Below are 24,257 nucleotides of genomic sequence, written 5' to 3' on the forward strand. Positions count from 1 at the left end.
TTTCCAATGTCCATGTGCTTAATGGGTGCAAGACTTTGGGAATAGAAAACCCTGAACTGGATTTTCAGGGATTTCTATTCCCAAAGTCTTGCACCCATTAATTCCAAGACAAGTCAATAAATACCAAATCCTTTCCCATTTAGCTCCCGGCCTTCTGAAGGCAGTGACATTTCATTTTCCAGCTGTGCCCCACTAAGCAGCTGGAGCATTCCTCCCAAAATTCCCTTTGCCTCACAGAAACCCCGACGTTGCATTTCATTTATTAACACTGAAATAATTAATATTGAAAGAATAAATCGCTAGCACAGAAGTAAAGGTTTACTGAGTGGTGGCAGCTTTTGCTGACTGAAACGTGTAGGACTAAAATCCCACACGTTACGTGGGGATCGTAGGGACACACAGGGACATAGCTGGAGACGCAAATCCCCGCCTGACAGACAGAGGAAACAACTGCTCCCGGCGACTGAACTGCGGCCATTAGGGCTCAGTTAGAGCCGCTATGGGCTCGCCGGGTGTGTGGGCTGGCCGCAGGGCACAGAGAGGCGCTCCGGAGCACGGTAGTGCGGGGAAGGGGCGGCGGGCGGCGCGGCTCCCCTCACGGCCGCCCCGCTATTGTGTCTGCCGCGGGGCCGCCCCGCCGCGCGCCTCAAGGACCCGCCGCGCCGCGCCTCCCCCGCGCGGGCGGCGCGGCAGCTGCCGCCGCGGGCTCCGGCGTTCTCCGCGGGCACCCGCGGGCCGGCCAGGACCCCGCGCGCTCCCGCGCCGCCTCGCCTCTACGCGCCGGCGTGCGCGCCGCCGCTGCCTCTCTCTCCCTCCCTCCTCTCTCTCTCTCTCTCTCTCTCTGTCTCTCTCTCTCCCTCCCGTGGTAGCAGGAGCAGCGCGGGCGGCGGGGCTGGAGCGCGGCTGAGGCGGCCATTCCTAAGGAGCGAGAGAGAGCGCAGCGTGTCCCCCCCGGGCTCAGTCGCGCACAGGGTGAGGAGGGCGGCGCGGCCCCTCCGGACACCCCGAGCGGCGCGGGGCGGGGGGGAAGGGGAGCGTGAAGGGAAAATGACCGTTGGGCGCGAGGCGGCCGCCCCGCGCCGTCACGTGACCCGCCGCCCCGCGCGCGCCGAGGGAGGGGCGGGTTTGGGGGGAGGGGGGGGCACCCCCTCCGGGGCGCGCGCCGGGGCAGGTGCGGCTCGTGCGCGCGCGGCCGCGTGCGCGCTCCCGCGCGTCCCCGCCATCCCCCGTGACGCGCCCGCCGCTCTCTCTCCGCTCTCTTGTCTCTCTCTCTCCCGCCCTCCCTCCCTCCTTCACAGAGATGCCCTCGGCTACCAACAGCACCATGGCGAGCAGCACCACCGGCAGCAGCACCGGCAAAGCGGGACCGGGCAGCGAGGCTGCCCCGGCGGCGGCGGCCCCGCAGGCGGCGGCGGGTGTGAACATCACCACGGTGCAGACCGAGGCCATGAAGCAGATCCTGGGGGTGATCGACAAGAAGCTGCGCAACCTGGAGAAGAAGAAGGTGATCCCCCACGTCCCTTCAGACCCCCCAGCCCACCCCGGGTGCCCACCCGCCTTCGGCCGTCCCTGCCCCCGAGCCGGTCCGGCCTGTTTCCCTTCCGCTCCCTTGTGCCGGGCCCTCCGCCGAGCCCTCCCGGATTGTTCCCGGCGTGGCCCCCAGAGGCCGCCTGCTGGAAGGTTCCAGAAGGGCGAGCGCCGCTCCCCCGGCCTGTCCCCTTCCCCTCCCGGGGTGCCCCTGCCCCATCCCCGGCCGCCCTCCCGTCGCCCCGGGACCCGGCCCGGTTTCCCCTCGGCTCCTGGAGCAGAGCCCGGAGAGTCGCGGCTGCCGGCCCCCCTTCGCCCCCGCTGCCCGGAGCCCCCTCGGCGGCGCCGCTCCCTTCCCCTTCCCCCTCCTTCCGCCTTTTGTTCCCCGCGGCGGGGCCTTTCCCAGCCGCGCCGTCCCGGGAATCGGCTCCCCACATGCCCGCTCCGTGCGGCGGCCGGAGCGCGCCCGGTGCCCGTGGCCCGCGGAGCGGGCGGGCGGAGGCTGCGGTGCCCCCGGTGCCGGGCACATGGACGCGGAGCTGTAACATGGCGGCGGCCCGGCCTCCCCGGCGGAGCTCATTGTGCCGCCCGCACAAAGCCGGGGCCACCCCACCCCGCCCCAGTGTCATCGCTCGCTTTCCATCGCCCTAAGCTCAACTCTTTGGGAGCCTGAGCCCAGCTGGAAGCGGCCTTTCACGGGGTATTTTTAGAAGGAGCAGCTACTCAATCCCTGCTGCTCGGACGGTTCGAGTCGTGGCACAGGAGGAAGAGGCTGTCGTGGTTACTCGCGGTGTGTTTTGCACCCTCTTGGAGGTGGCAGATTAAATGAGCTTCACAGGGCTTTACAACCCCCAGAGCATGAGGTGTCCATCAGAAAAAGAATTAATACATTGCCTCGAGACTTGCCTCAAGACACCACAGTGCCAAGCTAAATTACCAAAAAATAATTTTATATTTGTGCCAGAGCCCTTAATCTCTTAGTAGTTTTAGAAGTGAATAAGCACAATAACTGTTCTATTAATTTTTTTAACTGTCACTTTTACTATTTTTCTTAGTGTTCCATATTGTATAAGGTGGAAGTAGTCCCAGTAAATTAGTCTGTACAGGTGGGTTGTAAAGGAGAGAAGCTGTGCTTTACCTATCAATAATACACTGTGTATCAATAATACACTGTATAAATACACTGTGTACAGTGTAGCTTCCCACTTCAAAACTGGGTGTGGGATTTTCCTGGTTTTTAGAAATGATATGGCAAAAAGCAGCAAGCAGGACATTTTAGGTAAGTTGTAGAACCAGAGGAGCTTTTCCTCCGTGTCTGTTGTGTGTAGACAGGACAAGATGTCTGTCTTAAACTTGGCTTTAATACACAGGAATATCTGCACAGCCAATACTGGTCCTCAGCTCGAGAAAGAGAGCAGATCTTTCTGTCTCTAGTTGTTCTAATACACAAAAATTGTTTGAAAAGTAACTGTTGTACCCAACATAAACAAAAATCCTCTGAAAATGTTTTTTATTTTCTTGAAAGCGTGTATTTTAAAAAACCAAAATTAGAAAGTGAACATTCTGACCTATTCTGTACTTGGGACTAGTAATCAAGAGGATAAAGCCCATTGTTACTGGGTGAGGGTCCTTGGGAGCATTGTTTTTATTTACCTTTAAATAATTTACACTTGCCTTAGCCATTCCATTCTATTTGAGTGGAGTTTTAGTGTTTTACCAAGTGAGTGGAGGGGACAAAGTGCCCTTTTTCTTTCTGGACGTGGCTTTTGTTGGAAGATGTTCCATGAAATTGGTGTTATTGTATCGTTCCATCTTCCTGGTTCCAACTCAGGAATTACACAGCTTCTCAGAACTGGTGGCTTTTGGGAGGTTCTGAACTTCCTTGCTAAGTGTTTTACCTCTTTACTGAAAGCATTTATTTTTTGAATACTCTGTGCTGGGCAATGTGGGCTTAAAAACCAGACAGTGGCTGGGGCTTAGAAAGGAAAAGCTCTGTGTTGTCTCTCTCTGATGAATTAAAGTTCAAAGATTCCCAAGTCTTAAAGGGCTGAAGTTGTGAAACTTCCTGAAGGAGGACTCTTAAGCACTGCAGAAGTTATGAGAGAAATGGGTTTTGGTGTATTATGCAGAGGAGCTGGTTTGTGGGCTTGAGCCTCTCCCTTGGTGGGGGAACCAAGAGTTCTGTAGTAAAGAATGCCTTTAGTAAAGAGAGCAGTGCATGCTTTGTGTCTTAAAACAAAGCTCATTGTACGCATCAGGATTTCTTTATATTCTGCATCTTCAGACAAGATTATATTTTTTAATTTTTTCCAACCATCCAGAAAGTAAAATTGTTCTGGAAACTGTACAGGCAGGAGTGGGAGAAATGCAGTAAATCTCACTGGGAACTTGTGCTCAGTTGGACAGTTAATCCTTTCTTTGTCAGCAGCTGCTAACGAAGGCCAGCAGAGATGATTTTCAGAGCTTTGTGTCACAGAATGAACACAAATAAATACTTAGACACACATTTCTGAAGGATGTAAAATTACTGCTCTGGAAGAGGGACCATCTTAGGTTTTAAATAAAAGGAGTGTGCAGCTTTTAGTAAAGGTCACTCTTCATAAAGAAATTTGAATTTTTGGAGTGAAGTTTGTCATGTTTACCTGTAAACATAGAGGATAAAATAATGGGACTGCCAAAATACAAATTGAAATAATATTTGTAACTTTGGTCTATGCTAGTTTGAATGTTTCTGTATAAACTAAAACCACTGGATTATTAGTTAAACTTTCATTTTCTTTTCCTAGATGTGACCTCATTTGAAAGAATGAGTATTTATTTTGTTAAAAGGGACTGGAATAAATTCAATTGCTGTTCAGAAATGGATGTGAAAACATGGCCTGAAAACGTCTGTGTTCCCCTCATCTCTTTGTATTTGGAAAAGATAGGAATGCTATCCTCTGCTCTTAGATGACAAGATATTTGTGTGTGCATGGAAGGGGGTAATTAAAGGGGTGTTTTCTCTCCAGGACCTTGGGATATGCAGCTCAAGTTTATGTTGAGAAGCTTAGTTAATCTGAAAGTTGCCTGGACTCCTCCAGGTGTTTGTCAGGTGTCTGGGGTTAGAATCCTGCCAGCTGTCCACGTTCCCTAGGAGAAAATATTTCACCTTCAATTTCTCCTTCTCCCTGACTCTTCTGGTTTTTGTTTTTAGAGGAGAAGATCCTTTCCAAATTTTAAGCCAATTGAATGTAGATCAAGCTCTGGTTTTGTTTCAGGGCTGGATGAAAAAACCCAGTTGTTTTTGCTTTCATCTTGTGTAATAGGGCATGAGCCGTGTAAGAACAGCTCATCAAACAAATGTTCTGCCAAAGGGGCAAAATAATTAATTTGCTAACATGTGGGCACGGGGATGGGCAGATGTTCACAGAGTAACATGTGAGCTTAAAGCTTGGAGTGAGCCTGGTGTCTGGAGTTGGAAAGATGGCACACACTGCCTGTGCCTGGTAACTTGAGCTGCTGTCACTTTATCAGCTTGTCTGAGTTTCCTGCTGAGTGTAACCCTGGCTGGGGTGCCGAGTGAGCAGTTCACAGGTGCTGCTGTCCTTGCTACACAAGAACTCTCACGGAACAGCGGGTGGACATTTGAAGTTGGTGTGACTTGGTTCAGTGAAATGCTGGAGTTCCCATGGGAAACAGGAACCTGGAGTAGAAGCTGGGGTCAGTTTTCCATTCTGGTAGCAGGAGGTTGAAGCTGCCCATTGGTAGCAGCTCTCTCAATGCATTTGTCCATGGTTTGGGCCTCTTGGATGTTCAGGCTTGTGAGTGGCTCCAGAACCTCTCCTTGGAGGCTTGGTTTGAAATTAATCTTTGGAGTTTAACATGGAACAAATGGTAAAATTCATTTCAGACAGCGTGCTATAAGCCTGAATCTTTCTTTGAAACCTCTCTTAGTAGGAATTTTGGATATCAAGCTTCAGGTCTGAAAAATCAAGCAGTTCATCTGTGAAATCTTGAGGGGATTGGTGCTTTGAGGTTTCAGGCTGGTCTGGTTTGGTTTTAACTGGTTAGTGTAGAATAGGGATTGTCTCACAGTGAGTTCAGTTTAACTGGACTCATGATGAGCCCAGGGAGCTATGAAACATCTTCTAGTTTCAGTTTTTCAGATGCTGCTTTGGGGTTTGCATCGTGGTTTTTGTTGGAATGCAGAATGTGTTGGGAGAGACACATTTGTGCTCTAGAATTCACTTGTAAAAGTAACTTTTTGGAGCAAAAATGATGTGTAGAGCAAAATCCATGTCTCCTACAGTGTAGTCAACTTCCCTGTAAATTCAGAGTGTTTCTGTAGGATATCCTATATGGTGGGGATGTGGAAGGAACATCTCTGCAGTCACCCAAACTTGGGCTTCCACTCTTCTGTGACTTAATTCTGGTTACTGAAGAAGCTTTTTCTGCCTCTGGGGTTAACTGATCATGAAACTGCAGTCTCAGAATTGATGTGTCCTTGTCCGTTGTTTAAAAACTAATAAATTATTATGCAGATATTTTTTTTCTAAACCATCAAACTTTTCCCCAGACTGTGGGGAAAAACCCTCCCGCTAGAATATCTACTAGTGTTACTCAAAAAATCAATTCAGTTTAAACAGAAGAACTGTAAATGTTCTGTGTTCTGGAGTATTGGTGTTATTGTATCCTTCCATCTTCCTGGTTCCAACTCAGGACTGAAACAGCTTCTCAGAACTGGTGGCTTTTGGGAGGTTCTGAACTTCCTTGCTAAGTGTTTTACCTCTTTCTTTTTTGAGGAAATAGAAGACTGATTTTGGTTTGGGGGTTTTTTGGTCATTTCTGGGCAGTTTTAGCTGCAAAGCCATGAATAAGTGTGGAGGTGATGGTGGAGGGCAAATTACAATGTGGAGATGTAAAACAGGTTAACAAACTTCTAATTTTTAACATGGCATTTATTTGGCCTCAGTGCAAACTGTATTACACAGCTATTTTAAATTTTGGATTATCTCGATTGCTTTTGTGCTGTCAAAAGCATTAATTCAGTTTTTGAGATACCTCAGGAGACAAACTTGGAATGTCCTTTCCATCTTTTCTTGCCTTGTGGTAGACTCTGAATTGCTAAAGATTTACTCCAGCTGTTGGCAGAGGTTACCTTGTCACCTTGCAGCTTGTTGTGCACACTTGCGCTGCTGTAATTGGTAGAACCATAGCGTTGAAATTATCTGGTTAAATATAGAGCCTCCCTCCTGCTCCTGACCCCCTTTTTTAAGGGTTATTTTTAATCTGATGATTCCAGTGATCCAGTTTGCAGCACAGCACTGGAAGTGGTGGCTCAGTGGTCAGGCATTTCTAAGACCAGGGTAGGTTTGGAGGGCAATGCCAGGTGACCGCAGTTTTTGTTTCCGCTTCAGGATGATATTTTTGAGCCAATTCAGAGGAGGTGAAGAGAATTATCTATTAGTGAATAAAGTAACTCAGTTTTGGATTCCTGTTAAAGTAAATTCCAGGGCGTAGTTAAGCAGTGAGCACCACAGTCCCAAGAGCCTGTTAGTGGGGCTTTTTCCCCAGGAAACTCCGAAACACTTGGGGTGTCTCAGTGGAAAAAGCTGAAGCAGAGTGGCTTGCTGCCTGCAGAGCTGGGAGCTGCTGACTCACGAGCTGTTCAATACACAATTCATGTGCTCACTTTGCCACTGGATTATTTTTTTTCCTGGTGGTTTGGTTTTCATGCTCGGAGATCTCTGTCTGAGGAGTGAGGGCGAAGTTGAGTAAGGAGGGGTAAGAGGAAGAGAGTCTTCCCCTCTTGCAGGCACTGCAGTAGGCTCCTGAGCAGGAATTTCACTGCAGTTGTTTTACAGCTCTAATGCTGCTCTTGGATTGTTGTTAGTTGACAGTGCAGATTAAAAAGGAAGGCATTTTACTTAATATTTCTGTGTAATGCAGCTTTGGATCTTAAAAGTGTCTTTGTGATGATAGAAGTATGCTTACTTGGCAGTCAGAATCTTTGTGGTAACATTTAACTAAATGCACATTGGCTTGTCCTCTGCATTGCAGCTGACAGGGCTTTCCTTCCTCTGCTTTTACCTTCCCAACAGGAGTGTTTTGTAAGAAGTAAATGTGAAGACAAGTAACTTTTCTTCTATTCCTAGCAGAAAGAGACGTATTACCCTTGGCTTTTTAGTTGAATAAAAATAACCAAAGCATTTACATCAGACCTAAGAGTATTTGACCATTCAAGAAAGACCTTGTGCATTGTTCACTATGTTACTGCCATAGCTTCATCTGAAAGGACCAACCATGCATGGAAAAAGTATACAGAAAAAAATGGTAGTTATTTAGGGTATTTTTCCCTCTTGCCTCCCTTATGCCCTCAGCCACAAAAGGGATTCTGTGAGTGTTTCACAGTGTAATTTTGCAATATATGTTGTTTTTTTCAACAAAGTCAAACAAAGTAGTGTTCTGGAATCCAGGGTTCCACCCATTTTGTTTTACTGTTGTTGTTTATGGGTTTGTGTTGGAAACTGGATCACAGAATTTGTTTCAGTGCATTTTTGTAGACCCTGTTCAAGCTGGCTCATGTTAGCAGTCTGTTTACTGAGCAGCCTCACAAACAATTGCATCAGGGTGACCAAGGGAATTGTAATCTGCAGCAGGGGAGCCGGTGACTTGAGCAAGTAGGAACTTCCTTTGACATTTGCTTGTCTGCAAAGCCCCTTTGCTTGAGGATTTCAGCCATCAGAGGTGTGGGTTGACCTGGCTTTTCACTGGGGCACTGCAGTGGTTCAGTTCTTTTACTTCCCTTTCAGCTGCACGGCTCAGCCACACTCTCCCAAATCAAGAGACTGTCCTGTGATTGTCCAAGCATGTCATCATCTGCTCTGAGATCAGGATGGAGAAGAGTAACCTGACCTTATTTCCTGTTGAGATAGATTTGCAGTGTGCCAAATGCTCTCCAGGGCTGCTTTTTTGATCTGTTAGGAGCGGTGGCTGCTGCATTTAACAACTGTTACCATGTAGTTTCTGTCCCCAGCATGAAACTCCAGTAATATATTTTTGGAGCTCTGCAAGTTCTTGCTTTGACTTTGTCTAGGCCATTGCTGGCTCTGATACACTGGAAGGTGAAGTAGTGAAATGTTCTTTCTGACCTGGAGGACTTAAAAAGATCCAGCACCAAAAATGACATCAAAAGGACCAAGCCTCATAAGGGTGATAGGGTTTCAGGAAATAATGGTGGGCATCAAATACTTGCTTGATAAACTGTTCCACAGACTTTGATCTTTCCAAAAGTGAGATTAAGCATAGAAGTTGAATTAACTAGAACAATACCAGTTAAGTATTTTAACTGAAAAGTCTGAAATGAAGAGCAGCAGCAGCCAAACAAGGTGTCACTCAGTGCCAATGTAAACCCTGAGACAGCAGTGGCATCAGGATTTTGATTCTTTGACATTCAGAATTAAGGGTTCTCCTGCTTCTCGTGTTTTGTTATCCTAGATTGGGAAGATAATTGTTAAGGATTTGTTTTAATAACTTTTTAAATGAGATAATGGCAAATTTCATTCAAAATGCAGCGATTTGTGATAATACAGAAATGGTGGAAACAGCATAATAGTTAGGTGTGTTGTCCTTAGAGGCTTTGTTTCCTTTTGGAGACCCTTTGTAGTTAGCCTGTAGAGTCTGTCACTGGGGCACACAGGAGTTTTACCTGATCCTGGCTGATGCCACTCTTCTGTGTGGTTTCTGTTCAAGCAGATGAGAAAACTGATCCTGCTGAAAAGTAGCCTCATGATTATTTTTTCAATTTCTTCCTGTGGAAAAAAAATCCTAATGCTCTTGAACAAAAACTATTTTAGAGCTATTAATATGAATTGTGTTGGTGGGCATTCTTGCACAGAGGATTAGAAACTGTTTAAAATTCTTTACAACTATCTTAAGTGATGAAGCTACAGGGAATCACAGTTCTGAATTTTAATAGCCTTGACAGTGGGGGTTTGCAGTCAGAGTTTTGGTATTGTGGTGATAAAGTGGTGATAAGCTCTACCTCAGCCCTCAGTTCAGCTCTCTGCTGTTTGGACTGAAGGACGTGTCCATTGAGGGTGCTTGTCCCCTTAGGAGGAATGTGAATTTCCTTGGAAATTCCAACTAGCCATGAAGACATTGTAATAGCCAAATAAACAAGATAAAAATATTTATCTCCTGGGAAAATATTTACATTTTAACCCAGAAGACAGTTTTTCTCCTGTACGCTTTCTACAGGACAGTATGTGCTTGTGTAACACGGTGCAGTCTGTGTAGTGTAATTTAGAGTGCATAATTTTGTTAGCACAAGTAGAAAAAAAAGCTTTAAACTGATTTTTGCCTCTTCATAACAGCATTTTTCTTTTGTTTCAGAGCAAACTTGATGATTACCAGGAACGAATGAACAAGGGAGAACGCCTGAATCAAGATCAACTGGTAAAAACAACCAAAAAAATCCTAACCAGATCTCTTTTAAAATTGTTTTGTTATCTTTGTGGTGAGGAGTTTCTCCTGCCTCTCTCCTTTTTGGGGCTGGTTTTTAAAGTAGGTTATTGCAGAGCTTGATTCAGCAGCAGTTTTGCAGTTGTAAATAAAAAGCAAGTATCAATTTCAATTCAGTTGTGTGGTGCAAACTGCACATTGATACTTCAAGAAATTACCAGATGCTCAGTCTTCTGTGAAGTCCAGTCCTTAACAATTATCTTCCCAGTCTAGGATCAACAGTGTTTTGTGGATGATTTTTAACACTGAGAAAGTGAAGGGACAAAAATGAACCCTGCAACTACTGCAGCTGTTGATACCTAAAAGAATGACCTGCTTCCCTGGGTCCCTTGGATGATTTCATCTTCATTTTGGTGGTTCTGTGCCAGCTGAGAACTGAAATATCACAGATCTGTGTATTTTTATTTTGTAATGGCCTGTTGTGAGGATAAACCACGACAGTGAACTGACGTCATGTTGAGGAGGGAAACTCATGGTTTTTATGAAGCCTGACTACCAGGCTTGATAAAAATAAATGTTAGTTTGGAGAAATGCATTATTTTGTCACAGCGGGAATGTAAATGTCTCATGAATGTAAATACCCCTGATTTGATATAATTTCTCAGTAATACCAAATGGGTTAAAGAATTTGGTTTGCTTTGGTGCAGATCAGAGTATTAGGTTTAAGATAGCAAAACCAGAGATTTCTGGAAAAGGGGACATTATGCTTTGTATATTCTGATTTTGGCTCTGACTGGAGAGAACAATGCATTAATTCTCAAACTCTTGAGCAGTTCTGAGTTACCAGATTGTTCTTCTCTCCCATTCTCCCAGTTGTTGGTTAGTTTTTGTCAGGAACTGGCTGCAGCCAAACATGAAACCAGTCCATCATCCATGTGAGCACATAAAGGCGTATTTCTGTGTATGTTTAGCATATCTAAAGAAACTGGAGGCCCCAAGGACATACACAAGTCTTTGATATCTGGGCCAGTGAAAATCTAAATTTGCCTTAACATCGTTGCAGTCCCATTCAGGGATCCTGTGTCTCACTTCAGAACTAAAAAATGTGGGAATTTATTTGTTGGAAGTATATATTCAGTTCTGTTGCTGATGGTTTACATTTGTGGTCTTTCTGGGTTTTTTTAAGGATGCAGTGTCAAAATACCAGGAAGTGACAAATAATCTGGAATTTGCTAAGGAACTGCAGAGGAGTTTTATGGCTCTGAGCCAAGATGTAAGTAAAGATCAAGCATTGCCATGTGGGTTATCCAAACACTTTAAACTCTTCCACTGAGGTAGTAGTCACCTCTGTTTACAGGGATGAATTGCCCTTGATTTCTTCTATGTTTGACTGTTTTCTTCTATTTTTTTATATTAGTTCATGTCAGGTTTTCTGAAGAATTTCTGATGTACTACATAAATGTATGGAAACAAGAATAATGTAATTTTCTGACACAACACAAGTGTTGAAAATAGTGATCACAGAACCAGGTCTGTCATGCAACATTAAAGATGGTCACTTTCTGCCATTGGTAACATTTTCCTGAATGGATTTCATAGGGTTTTCATTTCTTGGTAATACAATCTGAAGCTACATTATGGGACAGTATTATTTTTGTGAAGGGTAAATTAACTGGATACTATGAAATAGGTAATCTTTTGGGTTGGTGTTTTATCAAGGGTGCATAATAATACTGTATTCAGTAATTAAATTGTAAAAATGTGGGAGTTCTGGAAAGAGCAGCAGCATTGGAGGAGTTGGTTAAGTAGTGGATGTTAATACAGCTGGCTGCTCTAAGGAGCATAGTTAGCTTGTGAACAGGCTGGGATAATTTGAAGGGCAGCAGCATCCTTGTGTTATAAACTGCTTTCTACATTGGCTGTGGCTGTAAATTGATTTATAGGACTAAGCCAACTTGTTTCTCTATTTTCTGGCATCACAGTTCATTTGTGTTTATGAAATGTTAGTAATGGAGAATGTCCTTTTCTGGATAAGTCTGTTCTTAAGCGTTTCTCTGGTCAGCTGACTGCTAAAACAAGCCAGTGAATGCAGGAGTACCAGATTGCTGCTCTGCTTTCAAACTTGGTTGTAGTTTTTCCTGACTGCAGTTAGTTGATTTTAAGATATGTGTTTGATTTTTAAAAACAAAATTTGGATGTTTCAATTGCAAAAGTCAGAATCACGATAGATTTTTGGAAGACAATCTTACATTTCCAGCTGAACTTGGGACGCTGGATGCTTGGATTAAGATGAAGAGTGGAAGCAACATCCTGTAGGTTCAGAGTGGTGCTGCATTTAGACCTTGTGGAAGGTTCAGTGCAGAGCACAAGGCTGCTGCTGGTGTGTCATCCTCTCCCTCCCTGCATCCGTGCTCCTCGCGCTGGGAATGCTGCAGTGGATGCACATGCTTGTTCCCTGGGGTGTGCGACTGGGGATCTCATGTCCAAGAATTGGTTGAAATCCTTTTTTGGACTTGCTGATCCTGTCTTATCTCCCTAGCCTTTCGTGTCAAAAAATTCCATGAGTTCCCTCTTGTGGTGTGTGAAAAAACAGTCCTTTTCTTTATCTGTTTTAAGCTGATCTCCTGGTAGTTCCAAAGAATCCTACTCTCGTGGGATATGGTGAATAACCTCTCTGTTCCTGCTCTCTGTGTGGCCAGTGTGAGCAAATCTGGATCACCCAAGCCTTTCCAAATGGAAGAACCAAACACTTAGGCTTTTCCCTTGCCTTCCTCTGTACCTTTACTTAGCAGTTCAAGACATTTCCAAACAGTTTCTGCCTTGGGTCCATTCCAGATCCAGAAAACAATAAAGAAGACAGCTCGTAGGGAGCAGCTGATGCGAGAGGAGGCTGAGCAGAAGCGTTTAAAGACGGTGCTGGAGCTGCAGTTCATTCTGGAGAAGCTGGGGGATGATGAAGTGCGCAGCGATCTCAAACAAGGATCCAACGGGGTGCCAGTGCTGACAGAGGAGGAGCTGACAATGCTGGATGAGTTTTATAAGCTGGTTTACCCTGAACGAGACATGAACATGAGGTAGGGTACAGCAAAGTGCTCCTCTTTCTAATTGCCAGTCAGTTAACAATGTATTTGCTATGGTAATTTAAAGACTCAGTAAGAAATTAACTCTTATTAATTAATTTTTAAGGTTGAATGAGCAGTATGAGCAAGCATCTGTTCACCTGTGGGACTTACTGGAAGGGAAGGAAAAACCAGTTTGTGGAACAACCTGTAAGTACAGTCTCTGCATGAAGAGACAGCACACTGAATTTGTGCCTGAACTAAAACACACATCTGATGTAAGAGAACTTGGGCAGTTAATTATCTGTGAGGTCTTAGAGGAACTACTTTTTCTCAGCTCTCATCTGGACTGTAACAGTGACTTGTGAAGTTTGTACTCAGTCTGTGGTGTATTTTTTATACTGGCTCACAATACTCAGTATTGAAGCTCAGTCTGTTCCTGCTCCATCAGCAGTACTCTGCTGCTGGTGCTGCTCAGTAACAGTTCTTTGTTTTCTGCAAACCTGCGTGTGAACAAGGTGACATGGCCTTCCTTATTGGGATGTTCTTTCCCCCTTAGCTCCTGCAAAAAGTTGTTGCAGGTTTGCCCTGTCTTCATTGATCAACTGCAGATCAGGGTGTGACCATGCCAGCCAGACTTTTTTATGGAAATAATTCCCAAATACCTGGCCTAGGGAGCCAGTAACACTGCTTTGCCAATGGGGCTGATGTCTTTTGAGTTAAGGTGCCCCAGCATTCATCTGAAGCACTGAGGGCAAGTGTTCTTTGCTTACAAAGGCTCTTTTGAGCCACTTCACCTCAGGAGAAGAACCCTCATGAATCAGGTGGTACCTGTGTAGATTTATTTTTATTGACAGTTAGTTGTTTTGGAAGAAATTGTCTTACAGTAATGGTTTTAAGTAACAGGAATAAAAGTCTAGTAATTAAATTCATAAACTTGACCTCACTGTGAGGTGCTCCACAAAGCTTCTGAAGAGTTTTGTACTCTTAAGATCCTTCTTTCCCTTCAGATTTTTCTGAATGACAGTGGGTTATTTATGGATTTACTGACTGTGACCCAGTAAGAGAGGAAATCCTGGTGCTCATGGAGTGGCTTGGGGCAGCAACATCTTCCCAGCAAAAGGGTCATGAAATGACCCTGCAATCTTTGGGCAGGAAGGGTGGAAGGAGATGATGATTAGTACTGAGGTGGTGCTGATGTTTCCCTGTTCCATTTTCCCAGATAAAGCACTGAAGGAGATTGTTGAACGCATTCTTCAGACCAGTTACTTTGACAGCACCCACAACCACCAGAATGGGCTGTGTGAGGAAGAGGAGGCAGCACCTGCACCTGCAGTAGAAGACACTGCAGCAGAGGCTGGTGAGAAGGGGAAGATGCCCCGTGACTGACACGTTTGTGTTGTTCTGTCATGTCTCTGCAGTCCTCAGAGTGATTAAATTGCAAATTCAGTGTTCATCTCTAGCACTGAAACCATCCAGGATGAAAGTTCTGGCTGCCTGAGGCTTTTCCCATTTTTCAGTGGTTCCCACCAGTTTAAGCTGAGCTAGAAGGGAGCAGTTTCTGAAGCAGACAGTGTAATTACATACTTAAGAAACTTGGGAATGTTGTATCCAGGTTTAAGACAACTCAGGACATTTTTCCCTTTTTGTGGAGAAGGCATAGCTGAACACAACTCTCATTAGCAAGAATTTAATGGTTTTTTTTCTTTTCAATTCCAAGCTCTGAGAATATTTGTTATTACTAATTCTCTGTTAACACCCCTGACATTTCTTCTTTATTCTGAGACATGAGATTTTCTCATCTCACTTTGTATCTTCTAGGTCTATAACATGAGGGTGGTTGAGGTCTTTATTATTGTTGTTTGGGGTTTTTTATTTGTTTTTTTTCCCACATAAATGGTTTATTTCTTTTTCTTCCAGAACCCGATCCAGCAGAAGAATTTACTGAGCCAACTGAAGTTGAATCAACTGAGGTATTATTCACTGAAACACTCTCATTTTGTATACCTCCAATGCCACTTACTTTTACTTTCATACCCTTTCTTATTTTTATTTTAGTATGTAAACAGACAATTCATGGCAGAGACTCAGTTCAGCAGTAGTGAGAAGGAACAGGTAGATGAGTGGACAGTTGAAACGGTTGAGGTAAGATCTTGTGTACTGCAGGTAAAATTGCAATCCCTGTTTCTGCTGGCTCACAATTCATGATAGGTTTTAGTATTGCATCCCTTCTCCCCCAATATATAAAAGAATACATTTATTTAAGTAGGCTTGGACTCGCTTCTCAATTCTTTAATTACATACTTAGCTCAGGAGTACCTAAAGTAAGAAGAAATAAAACCTATTTAGTCCGGCTAAGTTTGCAGAGAACTCGCTTTTCTTCATTAGTGGCTTGCTTGGGAAAACAGGGCTTAAAAGTCTCATGCTTGAAAAGACTTTAAGGACTTCTTTTGAAGTCTTTTTTTTTTTTTTTTGAGAACTTAGCTGCAAATGTAGAACTTGAAAGTTTTTCTACCCAGCTGCTGACAGTGTGGTGTAGTTGTGCTTTCATTAAGCACAGGTCCCTGGAGAAGGAGCTGAAAATGAGTAACTCAGCTAATGCCTACTCCAGATTGCTTATGTGCATCATTTGATGTTAAAATGTGCTCGTATGTATGTGTGTCTCGGCTTCCCAGAACCGCAGCTCTTGAAGTATCTCACTTGTTACTCCTTTGCACTTGAGTGGCTGTTCACTTGTGGTGTTTGTGGTGCACTGGTGTTGGGATCCATTCCCAGTTCAGTGATTTGCACCCAGACTTTGCTGCATGTGCAAGTCCATGATTTTGTTGCACTGGAATTTGTGGTCCTTGTGTAGGGAAAAGACGAGCCCCCTGTTTGGTACGTTGGAGCTTGAGTTGTGTCTGACTGGTAAAAACAAGTATGAGCAGCTTCTTTCAGGTGCTGGAGAGTTGATTTTTGATTGATTTTAGCCTTCTGCAGCAGCACATTGCAGATGGTCAGTTTTTTAGACTTTCTTGGTGCCTTTGGCTGTTTTTAATGTAGGAGTGGAATAAGTGTTCATCATCTTGTGAAGTGCTGAAAAAAAGAGCGGCTGTTTTGATCTGATTAACTAATCTGGCTGGTTTTACATTGAGTCTGGCTGAAATTCCTATTTTACAGTGTTGAAGACCACTTAGAGATTTAATTATACTGAGGGTGAGTGTGAGATTTCTAAAACTAAGTAGGCAGCTTTGCCATGTATGTGAAGGAGTTTGGTAGTTCCTTGTCACAGTATATTTCATTTACTTACTTTAAAAACTCTTCAATTATCACTGCTACTCGCTGCCTATTGAATGTGTTTTAAGAATTATCTTAAACTGAAGAAACCCTCCAAACCCATACATTAAAATCATGCTTGGTTGTAGTGTTCTTAGAAGGCACAGTATTTTAAAATTAATGATTAATTTGCTTCAGTTATACCCATTGTATATCTGTGTTTCTGCCAAGTGTCCAGAGTGGTTCAGTTCTCTTCGTTCTTAATATGAGGAGTGTGGATGAAGGCGTTCAGGTTGTAGTTGGTATCAGACAGATTTCAGAAACTCATAATTTCCTAGTCAGCTGAATCTGGAATCAGATCAGCTTTGTTTTCATAGGACAATACACAGAATGTGTGCTTCCATTGCCCTTTCTGTCCCAATATCTTTGATATGGTAGAAAGGAATAATTTAGAAAAAATTGAAGTTGAAGCCTGTTTCCTTCATAGTAAAGAACTTTATTTTCTCAGCTATAACACAAAAAAGGGAAAGTGAGAATATCTGCCTGCAGAATTATTCTTGTTGGCACCACAGTCTCCTTTCTCAGCAGAATGCAGCTGGATTGTGCTTTGGTAAGATCATGACACAGGATGTACACTGATAGCTGTGAATTTTGAAATCTGAAAGAGAACACTAGCTCAGAAGATCTCTGTAATTGTTCACTAAGGGGAAGCATATCATAAGCTCCTCTCTTTTTCTTCCAGTAACCCTCAACTAGATGTGATACAGTCAGGATTTCTGTGGTGTGTTTCTAGGTTGGGAAGTGTTGTATGTCTTCACAAGTGTTTTTTGTATGGTCCTTCCATAACTTTTAAACTAAGTAATTTGCTTGTGAGTTTTCCAAGCGTGTTTGGATTATATGATGGTCTAATTTTGGTGAGGGTGTCCTTTATTGGTAATAGTATTTATAGAGATTTTTTATTGTTGTTTTGTGGGGTTTAAATTTTTTTAACTGCTTCTTCTGTAGTTAGTGCCTGAGTCTGGTTGTACACAAAGTTCTCTGTGTTTTAGGTTGTGGAACTTCGGTTGGGTGGATTTTGTGTAGAACTGAAAACTGTTCTCAGACTAAAAAAATACATTCTCTTGGTTTGTGGTGTCATTAAACTTGTGGTTTTACATTTCCTTCTCTTTTTTCTCTGTCCCCTGTCAGTCTCCTTGCCTTGTGTCTGGCAGCTCTGCCTGCTGACAAGGTTAACTTACCTCACACAACTTGGAATTTGCTCAGTTGTTCCATCCTACTGTGCTTTACTTGGTCGGAGTACCCTGGTAGTGCTAATGAGGCTGAGGAATAGGTCCTAAACTGTTCCTTTTGACATCAAAAAAGGAGTATTGGAAAAGAAAATGTAAAATAAGAAATACCATCTGAAGTTACTGCTGTGCTGTTTGTGGAAAAGGAAAAGGTTGGCTATTTTTGTCACTGTTGTGTGTTCTTGATGATTCCATTGACTCCTTTTTTTTTTTTTCCTTGAAGATACTGAGTTGTTGTGAATGACTTGGGCTCCATGAGTTGAATGGTAGTGCTCAAATAACTGAGAGTACTTTTGGTAACATTTATGCAGGAGATGAGTTGGTTCTACCACTCAAATTTCACCTAATAATCTGGCTTGCACTTTTTCTTCAATTTTTAAACTTTGTCATGTACAAAAGGTCTATATATGTGCTCAAGATAATTTTTTTTCCACTCACAGGGCTTAATTCTTAATTTGTTAACAGTCCATAATGTGAAATGCAAGGACTGTTTGACAGACCAGAGTTGTGCTTGGTTTCCAGTGTGGACTGCCTCAGGGTGTATTTTTCATGGGAATTGTCCAATTGCTTCTCTGGATTGCTACCAGTGGTGATGGGGTCTGAAGGGAATCTCAGAGAGGACTGTGGTTGTGGTTAGCTTTCAGTTTTGTTCAGATTCTCTCTTTGGGATTTGCTCAAGGAACAAGCCGTTGGAGTTGGGGAGGCAACTGCATGTGCAGAATGCTATGGACAAACAAGATTGGGAAATCCGGACAGGCAGTAGGAATGCTGGAACAGGCTGTAGGTTTCTTGGAGAAATTAACAAGGAATGTGCAGGCTTTGAGGGTGGATAGTGACAGTGGGAGGCTTAAAGTTCAGACCTTGATTATAGGGTGGTTTGTTAATTGTTATGGCTGGGTACAGAAATCTGTCTTCTGCAGTTCTGATAAGAAATCAGGTATTTTACATCAATATTTTGAACTTTCAGGTGCCTGTATGCTAATTTATATCTGTGCAACTGTATATCTGTGCAATTTATATCTGTGCAACTAAGTTTTAAGGCTTAGCTGTTTATCTGGAATGTTAGCAATGTTACAAGCTGATTGAAATAGAGAAGTAACGTTAAGAGACAATGATATTTTTAAAGGGTATTTGTTGACATTGAAAATGGCACTTCTGGATTACAGGAGCTGCCTAAAGAGCAGGTGAGGGACTGGTTGGGGCCATCAAAGTACAGCTCAACCATCTTTGTCAGTCTGTTTTCAGACTATTTGCTGATGGATGTTTAGGTGCCCATGTCCAGCTTGGCTGGTTGCTCTGCTGTCTGGTCAGGTGCTATCTGAAAGCCCATTGCAGTTTGTTCCTTTGTTGATGTTTGCCCCTTTGGGATATGTCTGGTAACTCTGAGCTTTCTTGCCCTCCCTGATCTGTGCTTCTGCTTGTGGGCTTCTGGTGTTCCCTCACGGTGCTGTCTGGCAATCCTTGTCGTGCAATGCTGCCTGCTGTTCCTGAGACAGTAAATCAGGGAGCTATGATAACAGTGGCTGTGAAAATTGAGCATTATGAAGTCTTAAAAAAGACCAAAAAATTCTGACTCCACTTATATTTACCAAAAAGCTATGAGAAAACAATTGTTCCCCATTTGTGCATATTTCTGAAGCTTACTCTTCCCCCACTTCCTTTAAATTTCCAAATGGTGATAAATTGCTGTCTCAAATCCTGGTCTAAAAAACTCCACGTGATATTGAACAAATACTTTTTTCATGGGGAAAAGAGTAGATGGAGAGAAAAAAGAGCAGAGTTGGAGCTCTGCTCTGTGAGTGCTCAGATGAGTGGCTGGCCACAGTACTGACCTGTCTAGGATGTAATACTGTCCTGCATCACCACTACAGCAATTCCATCATCCATAACCAGTCAGGCAGTAGCCAGAAGTGCAAGAAGTCCTGAGTGGCTTGAGCGCAGCGCTGCCTGGAGCTGAAATTGCAGTTGGTTATTGTCTCTTGTTAGGTTGTAAATTCCCTGCAGCAACAGACACAGGCGACGTCTCCTCCCGTCCCGGAACCTCACGCACTCACTGCTGTGGCTCAGGCAGACCCCCTGGTCAGGAGACAGCGAGTACAGGACCTCATGGCACAGATGCAGGGCCCCTACAACTTCATGCAGGTATTTCTGTACTCTAAACATTCGTCTGTTTAACCCACAGCAGTGTGGGTTTGATTTTTATTGTTTTAAATTTTTTTTCTCCCCAGGACTCGATGCTGGAATTTGAGAACCAAACGCTTGATCCTGCCATTGTATCTGCACAGCCCATGAACCCAGCACAGAGTTTGGACATGCCCCAAATGGTTTGCCCTCCAGGTTTGTAATGGTAAATCCTAAAGAGAAATACTGGGGAAGCCTGCAAGTCATCTCTTAGAAATGCTTCAGCTGCTGCTGCATAATAAAAAGGTCACCACAAGTAAAAGTACTGTTATAATGTGTTTTTCTCAGAAATGTGGTTGTACTGTTTTTAGACTTCCAGTTCTCACTTGCTTTTAGGTTTTGCTTGGAAATATGGAGCAGCCAAAGCTTCTTTGGTTTTGCTCAACTAGAAAAAATGTTCTTTGCGTAGAAACAGGAGTTGGTAATTTGAGATAACTTTGCCTTAAGGCTTAAGGCTTCATCATCTTCATGATGATCAGCTTTCACATAAGTGCTCAGAGCAGATAATAATGCTATTCTGTGAAAGGTTTTATTTTACTATGTAATAAGTGAAATTATTTTCCTCCAGTTCATGCTGAGTCAAGACTTGCCCAGCCTACCCAAGTTCCTGTGCAACCAGAAGCTACACAGGTAAAATGTTTAGTACATTCTGGTTTGGATTTGAGTTTGTAACTCCAATGAGGAGTTACAAAAGAATTTATTTCCTAACTACATGAGAGACTCTTAAGAAAAAGCTGAAGGTCAAATTTTGGGAAATTGGTCATCTCCATTGTGGCTTATAAGCATTGCTAGTTCCTAGTTTCATTCTCTACTGACATTGCAAATTTCCAGTAATGGGAAGCAGGTATTTGCCACAGAAATGCCAAAACCAAAAGCACTTGGTTATGGGGCAGGCTGTGTCTGTTCAAGTGAGGGTAAGGGCACAAGTAGATCTCATGCATTAACTATGCATGAGATCTGAAATATGGAGTTTGTGTTCTGTTTGATTATTCCCACTTGCTTGGATTGGGATTTTACCCTGGACTTGTAGAGCAGTCAGCGTGAGTTGAATGCTGTTTCCAGTTCACCTTTTAGGGATCTCCTAAACTTGCTTCTGCACTGTATAAATGAAGTAGTCAGTTTGTTGTTAAGAAGTTTTGGTTGTCTGGTGATCAAAGATTTTTTATTAAGCATGTGTGACATCTCTGAGGACTCTACTGGTCTCAATAATGGGTCTGATCCCTGTAGGTATTTGCAAACCAAAAAAAATGTGGATAGATGATGGATCTCACAGTACAGGCAGTATAAATTACTTCTTTGGCTTGTCCAGATTAGGTCTGCAAGGTTTAAGTCACTCATTTATATAGAAACAGGAGCGAGGGAATTATTTCTTACATTTCCTCTGTATGTACCTCCTGAAATGCTGGTGCTCTCCACAGTTTTGTTGTCTTGTAGGAGTAGACTCATTTTTTTAGGCAGAGAGGGTTTTTCTCTGCACTAGTTTTTATTTTGCTGTTAGTTGATGTCTGACTTAATCCAGTGGATTTTTTTTCTTATTTCCCTTACCTCAACTAGTGCTGCCAGTGATTCTCTCGAGGATCTTGCAAGCAGTAGCTAAACTTACTCTTGGCTTTGGAACATTCCAGTGTGATGTGAACACTCCCATCAGTTATTGTCCATTGCCTCTTTAACTCCCCAGTACAGCCTTTAATGCAAAGTGCTCTGCTTTCCTGGCTGGACTTTTCCCTGGCCTGTCTGAGTGGGAGCAGAGCTTGTAAAATGTAAAATTCAGGCCATTGGAAGCCAGCCCTTGTCCACTGGTGTTTGAGCTTGGAGCTGTGTGGTGTTGGAATGTTGGTGGTTAAAAAGTAATTATTTTGTACTGGTTTGAAATACTGCTGGCTCACAGACTAGAGAGTACCATCCACTCCAGACTTCTCTGATACTTTCTACAAAACTGTGTGTGAGCATCAGCTGACTTCTGGGGGCTTTGGGGTTTATTTTGTCAGGTTCCCTTGGTTTCTTCTACAAGTGAGGCATATACAGCTTCCCAACCCATGTATCAGCCTTCTCACACAGCAGAGCAGCGGCCACAGAAAGAATCAATTGACCAGATTCAGGCAAGTCAGGTTTCACAGGGGTGGGAAGAACGCTTGATTGCAGGTGGCATCAAATGTTAGTCTGTGTTTCTTAGTGAATAACATTATTTTTAGTTGATAGGGGTGCTTCAGTTCCCTTTAATTTCAAAATTCTGAGCCTGTCTGTGGCCAGTGAGTCCTCCATAGCAAGACTTTTCATTTGGAAGCTTGTTTGTTCAGTTGGATGCAGCATGCCAACATCAGCATGGGAGCATCAGTGTTGTTGGCTTAGGAAATGGGATTTATTTTTTCACAGCAGTTGGCCTGGAAGCTTCATCATTTCCCCCCTCTAGATTTTTCTAGTTGTGTTTCAAGTTAATGAGGGAGAAGATGGTTAGGTTTTTCCTCTCATTATGCTGTTGTGAATTAGGCTGTTGAGCTGAAGTACAGAACAGTGATTAGTAGAAGTGAAGCTGAGCCATTGCCACTCTTTTTTAAGCAAAGTTTTTGACGTTAAATTTTTGGTACCACAAGAGCTAAAATGTTGTTTGCTTTAATTATTAGGCTTCCATGTCCCTGAATGCAGACCAGACCCCATCCTCATCATCACTTCCCACTGCATCCCAGCCGCAGGTGTTCCAGGCCGGATCCAGCAAGCCTTTGCATAGCAGCGGAATCAACGTCAATGCAGCTCCATTCCAATCCATGCAAACAGTGAGTAGGAAATCAGTGCTGGATCCCTTTGGCTTGGTGCTCATTCCTTGTGGTGGAATCAGTCATGCAGCTACCTATGGTAGTCCTTGGTTATTCACATTTCTAAGACTTTGATGCTTCTTTACAGAGCCGTAAAACTGAATTTCTGTTCTTACAGGTATTCAACATGAATGCACCTGTTCCTCCTGTGAATGAGCCAGAAACCCTTAAGCAGCAAAACCAGTACCAGGCCAGTTACAACCAGAGTTTCTCCAATCAACCTCACCAAGTAGAACAATCAGATCTCCAGCAGGAACAACTCCAGACAGGTAAAATTCTTGTGGCCTTGGTAGAGCAGGTGATAAGTCTGACATCCTAGATGATGGAGCAGGGCATGTCACAAGTTCCCTTGCAGGCCTTTCCCCTGAGCAATACCAGGTTTTGTTACTCTGTCTGGGTTTGAGTACCCAGCAGGGAGTGAAATTCAATATCTCTATCTCCAGTTCTCCACTTGACTGAGGTTTATATGGGTTTAAAAAAAAACATGAGCAGGATTATTCTGAAGATGCAAGTACTTGAGTGAAGTACTGGCTCTGCTGATGTTAAGGTAGCTTTAAAAAAACCAGTGTAATTCGAGGTGACATTCTGTGAAGGAAATAGTAAGCCAGAAATAAGAGCAAATATGGATTGATTCTCATGGTTGATGTAAGGTCACAAAGGCCTGGAATCTTGTTCTGAAATTACTTTAATTCAGCAGGCAAAATGCTTTCCAGGTAAACACTTGAAAAAAATAAAAGCCTATGTCCAGAGCTGTTTTTCTCTCAGCACTGCCTTCACTTTCCACTAACAAGTACTAGATGTGGAACAAGGACAAAGAGCCTCATCCTTTTCCTCTGTCACAGAATGTTGGCTTAAAGAGAGATACATGGGAACATAAAGAAACTCAGACTTTTCTACTTCTTTTTCCCCGCGATTCCCCTGCAGTGGTTGGTACCTACCACGGTTCCCCGGACCAGAGTCACCAAGTGGCAGGAAACCACCAGCAGCCTCCCCAGCAGAGCACTGGATTCCCCAGGAACAGCCAGCCTTACTACAACAGCCGGGGCGTGTCCCGGGGGGGATCCCGCGGGGCCCGGGGCCTCATGAACGGTTACAGGGGCCCAGCAAATGGATTCAGAGGTGAGCAGCTCTGCAAAACCCTCCCTGAGCTCTGCCTGACCCCGGGGGAACCACCAGCTCAGGAGAGAGCTGTTGAACTGACCTGCTGTTGGGAGACTGGGCTAGCAGCCCTGTGAGACAGCAAACTTGTAGTAAAAATCTTACTGGTTGTAGGTAAGCAACTTAAATTTTAAGTGTGTGTTTGCACTCTGTTACAATACAGTAGTAAGCATCTACTGGAAGTATAAGCAAATGCAGAAATATCCACCCATCAAGCAAGGGATTCAGATGCAAGTTGGTATTTCAAAAATGGTTAGTGTTTCCACAGTATATTTTGTAGTTCTGTGTTTCATCAGAACAAGAATAGATTGATGTGGAAGTACAGGAACACAGGAGTCCAAAAGTCACTAGGAATTAACAGGAGTGGAGGAATGATAGTGTAGTTCTGGATAGATAAGAGAATGCTCATTGAGTAACACAAAGAGGTTTATGTTAAAATAGGACAGAGATTTCCTTGTCAGGTGTTCTGGGATTGCTATGGACTCAGGTCCTGTCTTCCATGTTCTCTTCCCCTCCTGTGGCTGGGGATTAGAGAAGAA

General features: G+C 43.7%; 1 protein-coding gene across 3 annotated transcripts in view; it reads left to right on the forward strand.

The window, feature by feature from the left end:
• The first annotated feature begins 773 nt into the window (after positions 1-773).
• CAPRIN1 (cell cycle associated protein 1) overlaps positions 774-24,257 on the forward strand; it is a 28,083-nt gene continuing 4,599 nt past the window's right edge. Inside the window, exons 1-16 of one of the 3 annotated variants that reach the window (XM_038138108.1) lie at positions 775-972; positions 1,299-1,504; positions 9,901-9,963; positions 11,156-11,242; positions 12,805-13,043; positions 13,156-13,238; positions 14,251-14,388; positions 14,949-15,001; positions 15,087-15,173; positions 19,556-19,711; positions 19,798-19,906; positions 20,319-20,380; positions 21,739-21,849; positions 22,372-22,521; positions 22,679-22,829; positions 23,485-23,679. In XM_038138108.1, coding sequence (XP_037994036.1) covers positions 1,301-1,504; positions 9,901-9,963; positions 11,156-11,242; positions 12,805-13,043; positions 13,156-13,238; positions 14,251-14,388; positions 14,949-15,001; positions 15,087-15,173; positions 19,556-19,711; positions 19,798-19,906; positions 20,319-20,380; positions 21,739-21,849; positions 22,372-22,521; positions 22,679-22,829; positions 23,485-23,679 — 1,888 coding nt within the window. In that variant the 5' untranslated portion in view covers positions 775-972; positions 1,299-1,300. Of the gene's footprint in view, positions 973-1,298; positions 1,505-9,900; positions 9,964-11,155; positions 11,243-12,804; positions 13,044-13,155; positions 13,239-14,250; positions 14,389-14,948; positions 15,002-15,086; positions 15,174-19,555; positions 19,712-19,797; positions 19,907-20,318; positions 20,381-21,738; positions 21,850-22,371; positions 22,522-22,678; positions 22,830-23,484; positions 23,680-24,257 lie in introns of all 3 variants that reach the window. The other 2 variants (XM_038138109.1, XM_038138110.1) reach the window with 2 other exon arrangements.

The sequence above is a fragment of the Motacilla alba genome, chromosome 5 (genome assembly GCF_015832195.1).
Source record: "Motacilla alba alba isolate MOTALB_02 chromosome 5, Motacilla_alba_V1.0_pri, whole genome shotgun sequence".
Lineage (NCBI taxonomy): Eukaryota > Metazoa > Chordata > Aves > Passeriformes > Motacillidae > Motacilla > Motacilla alba.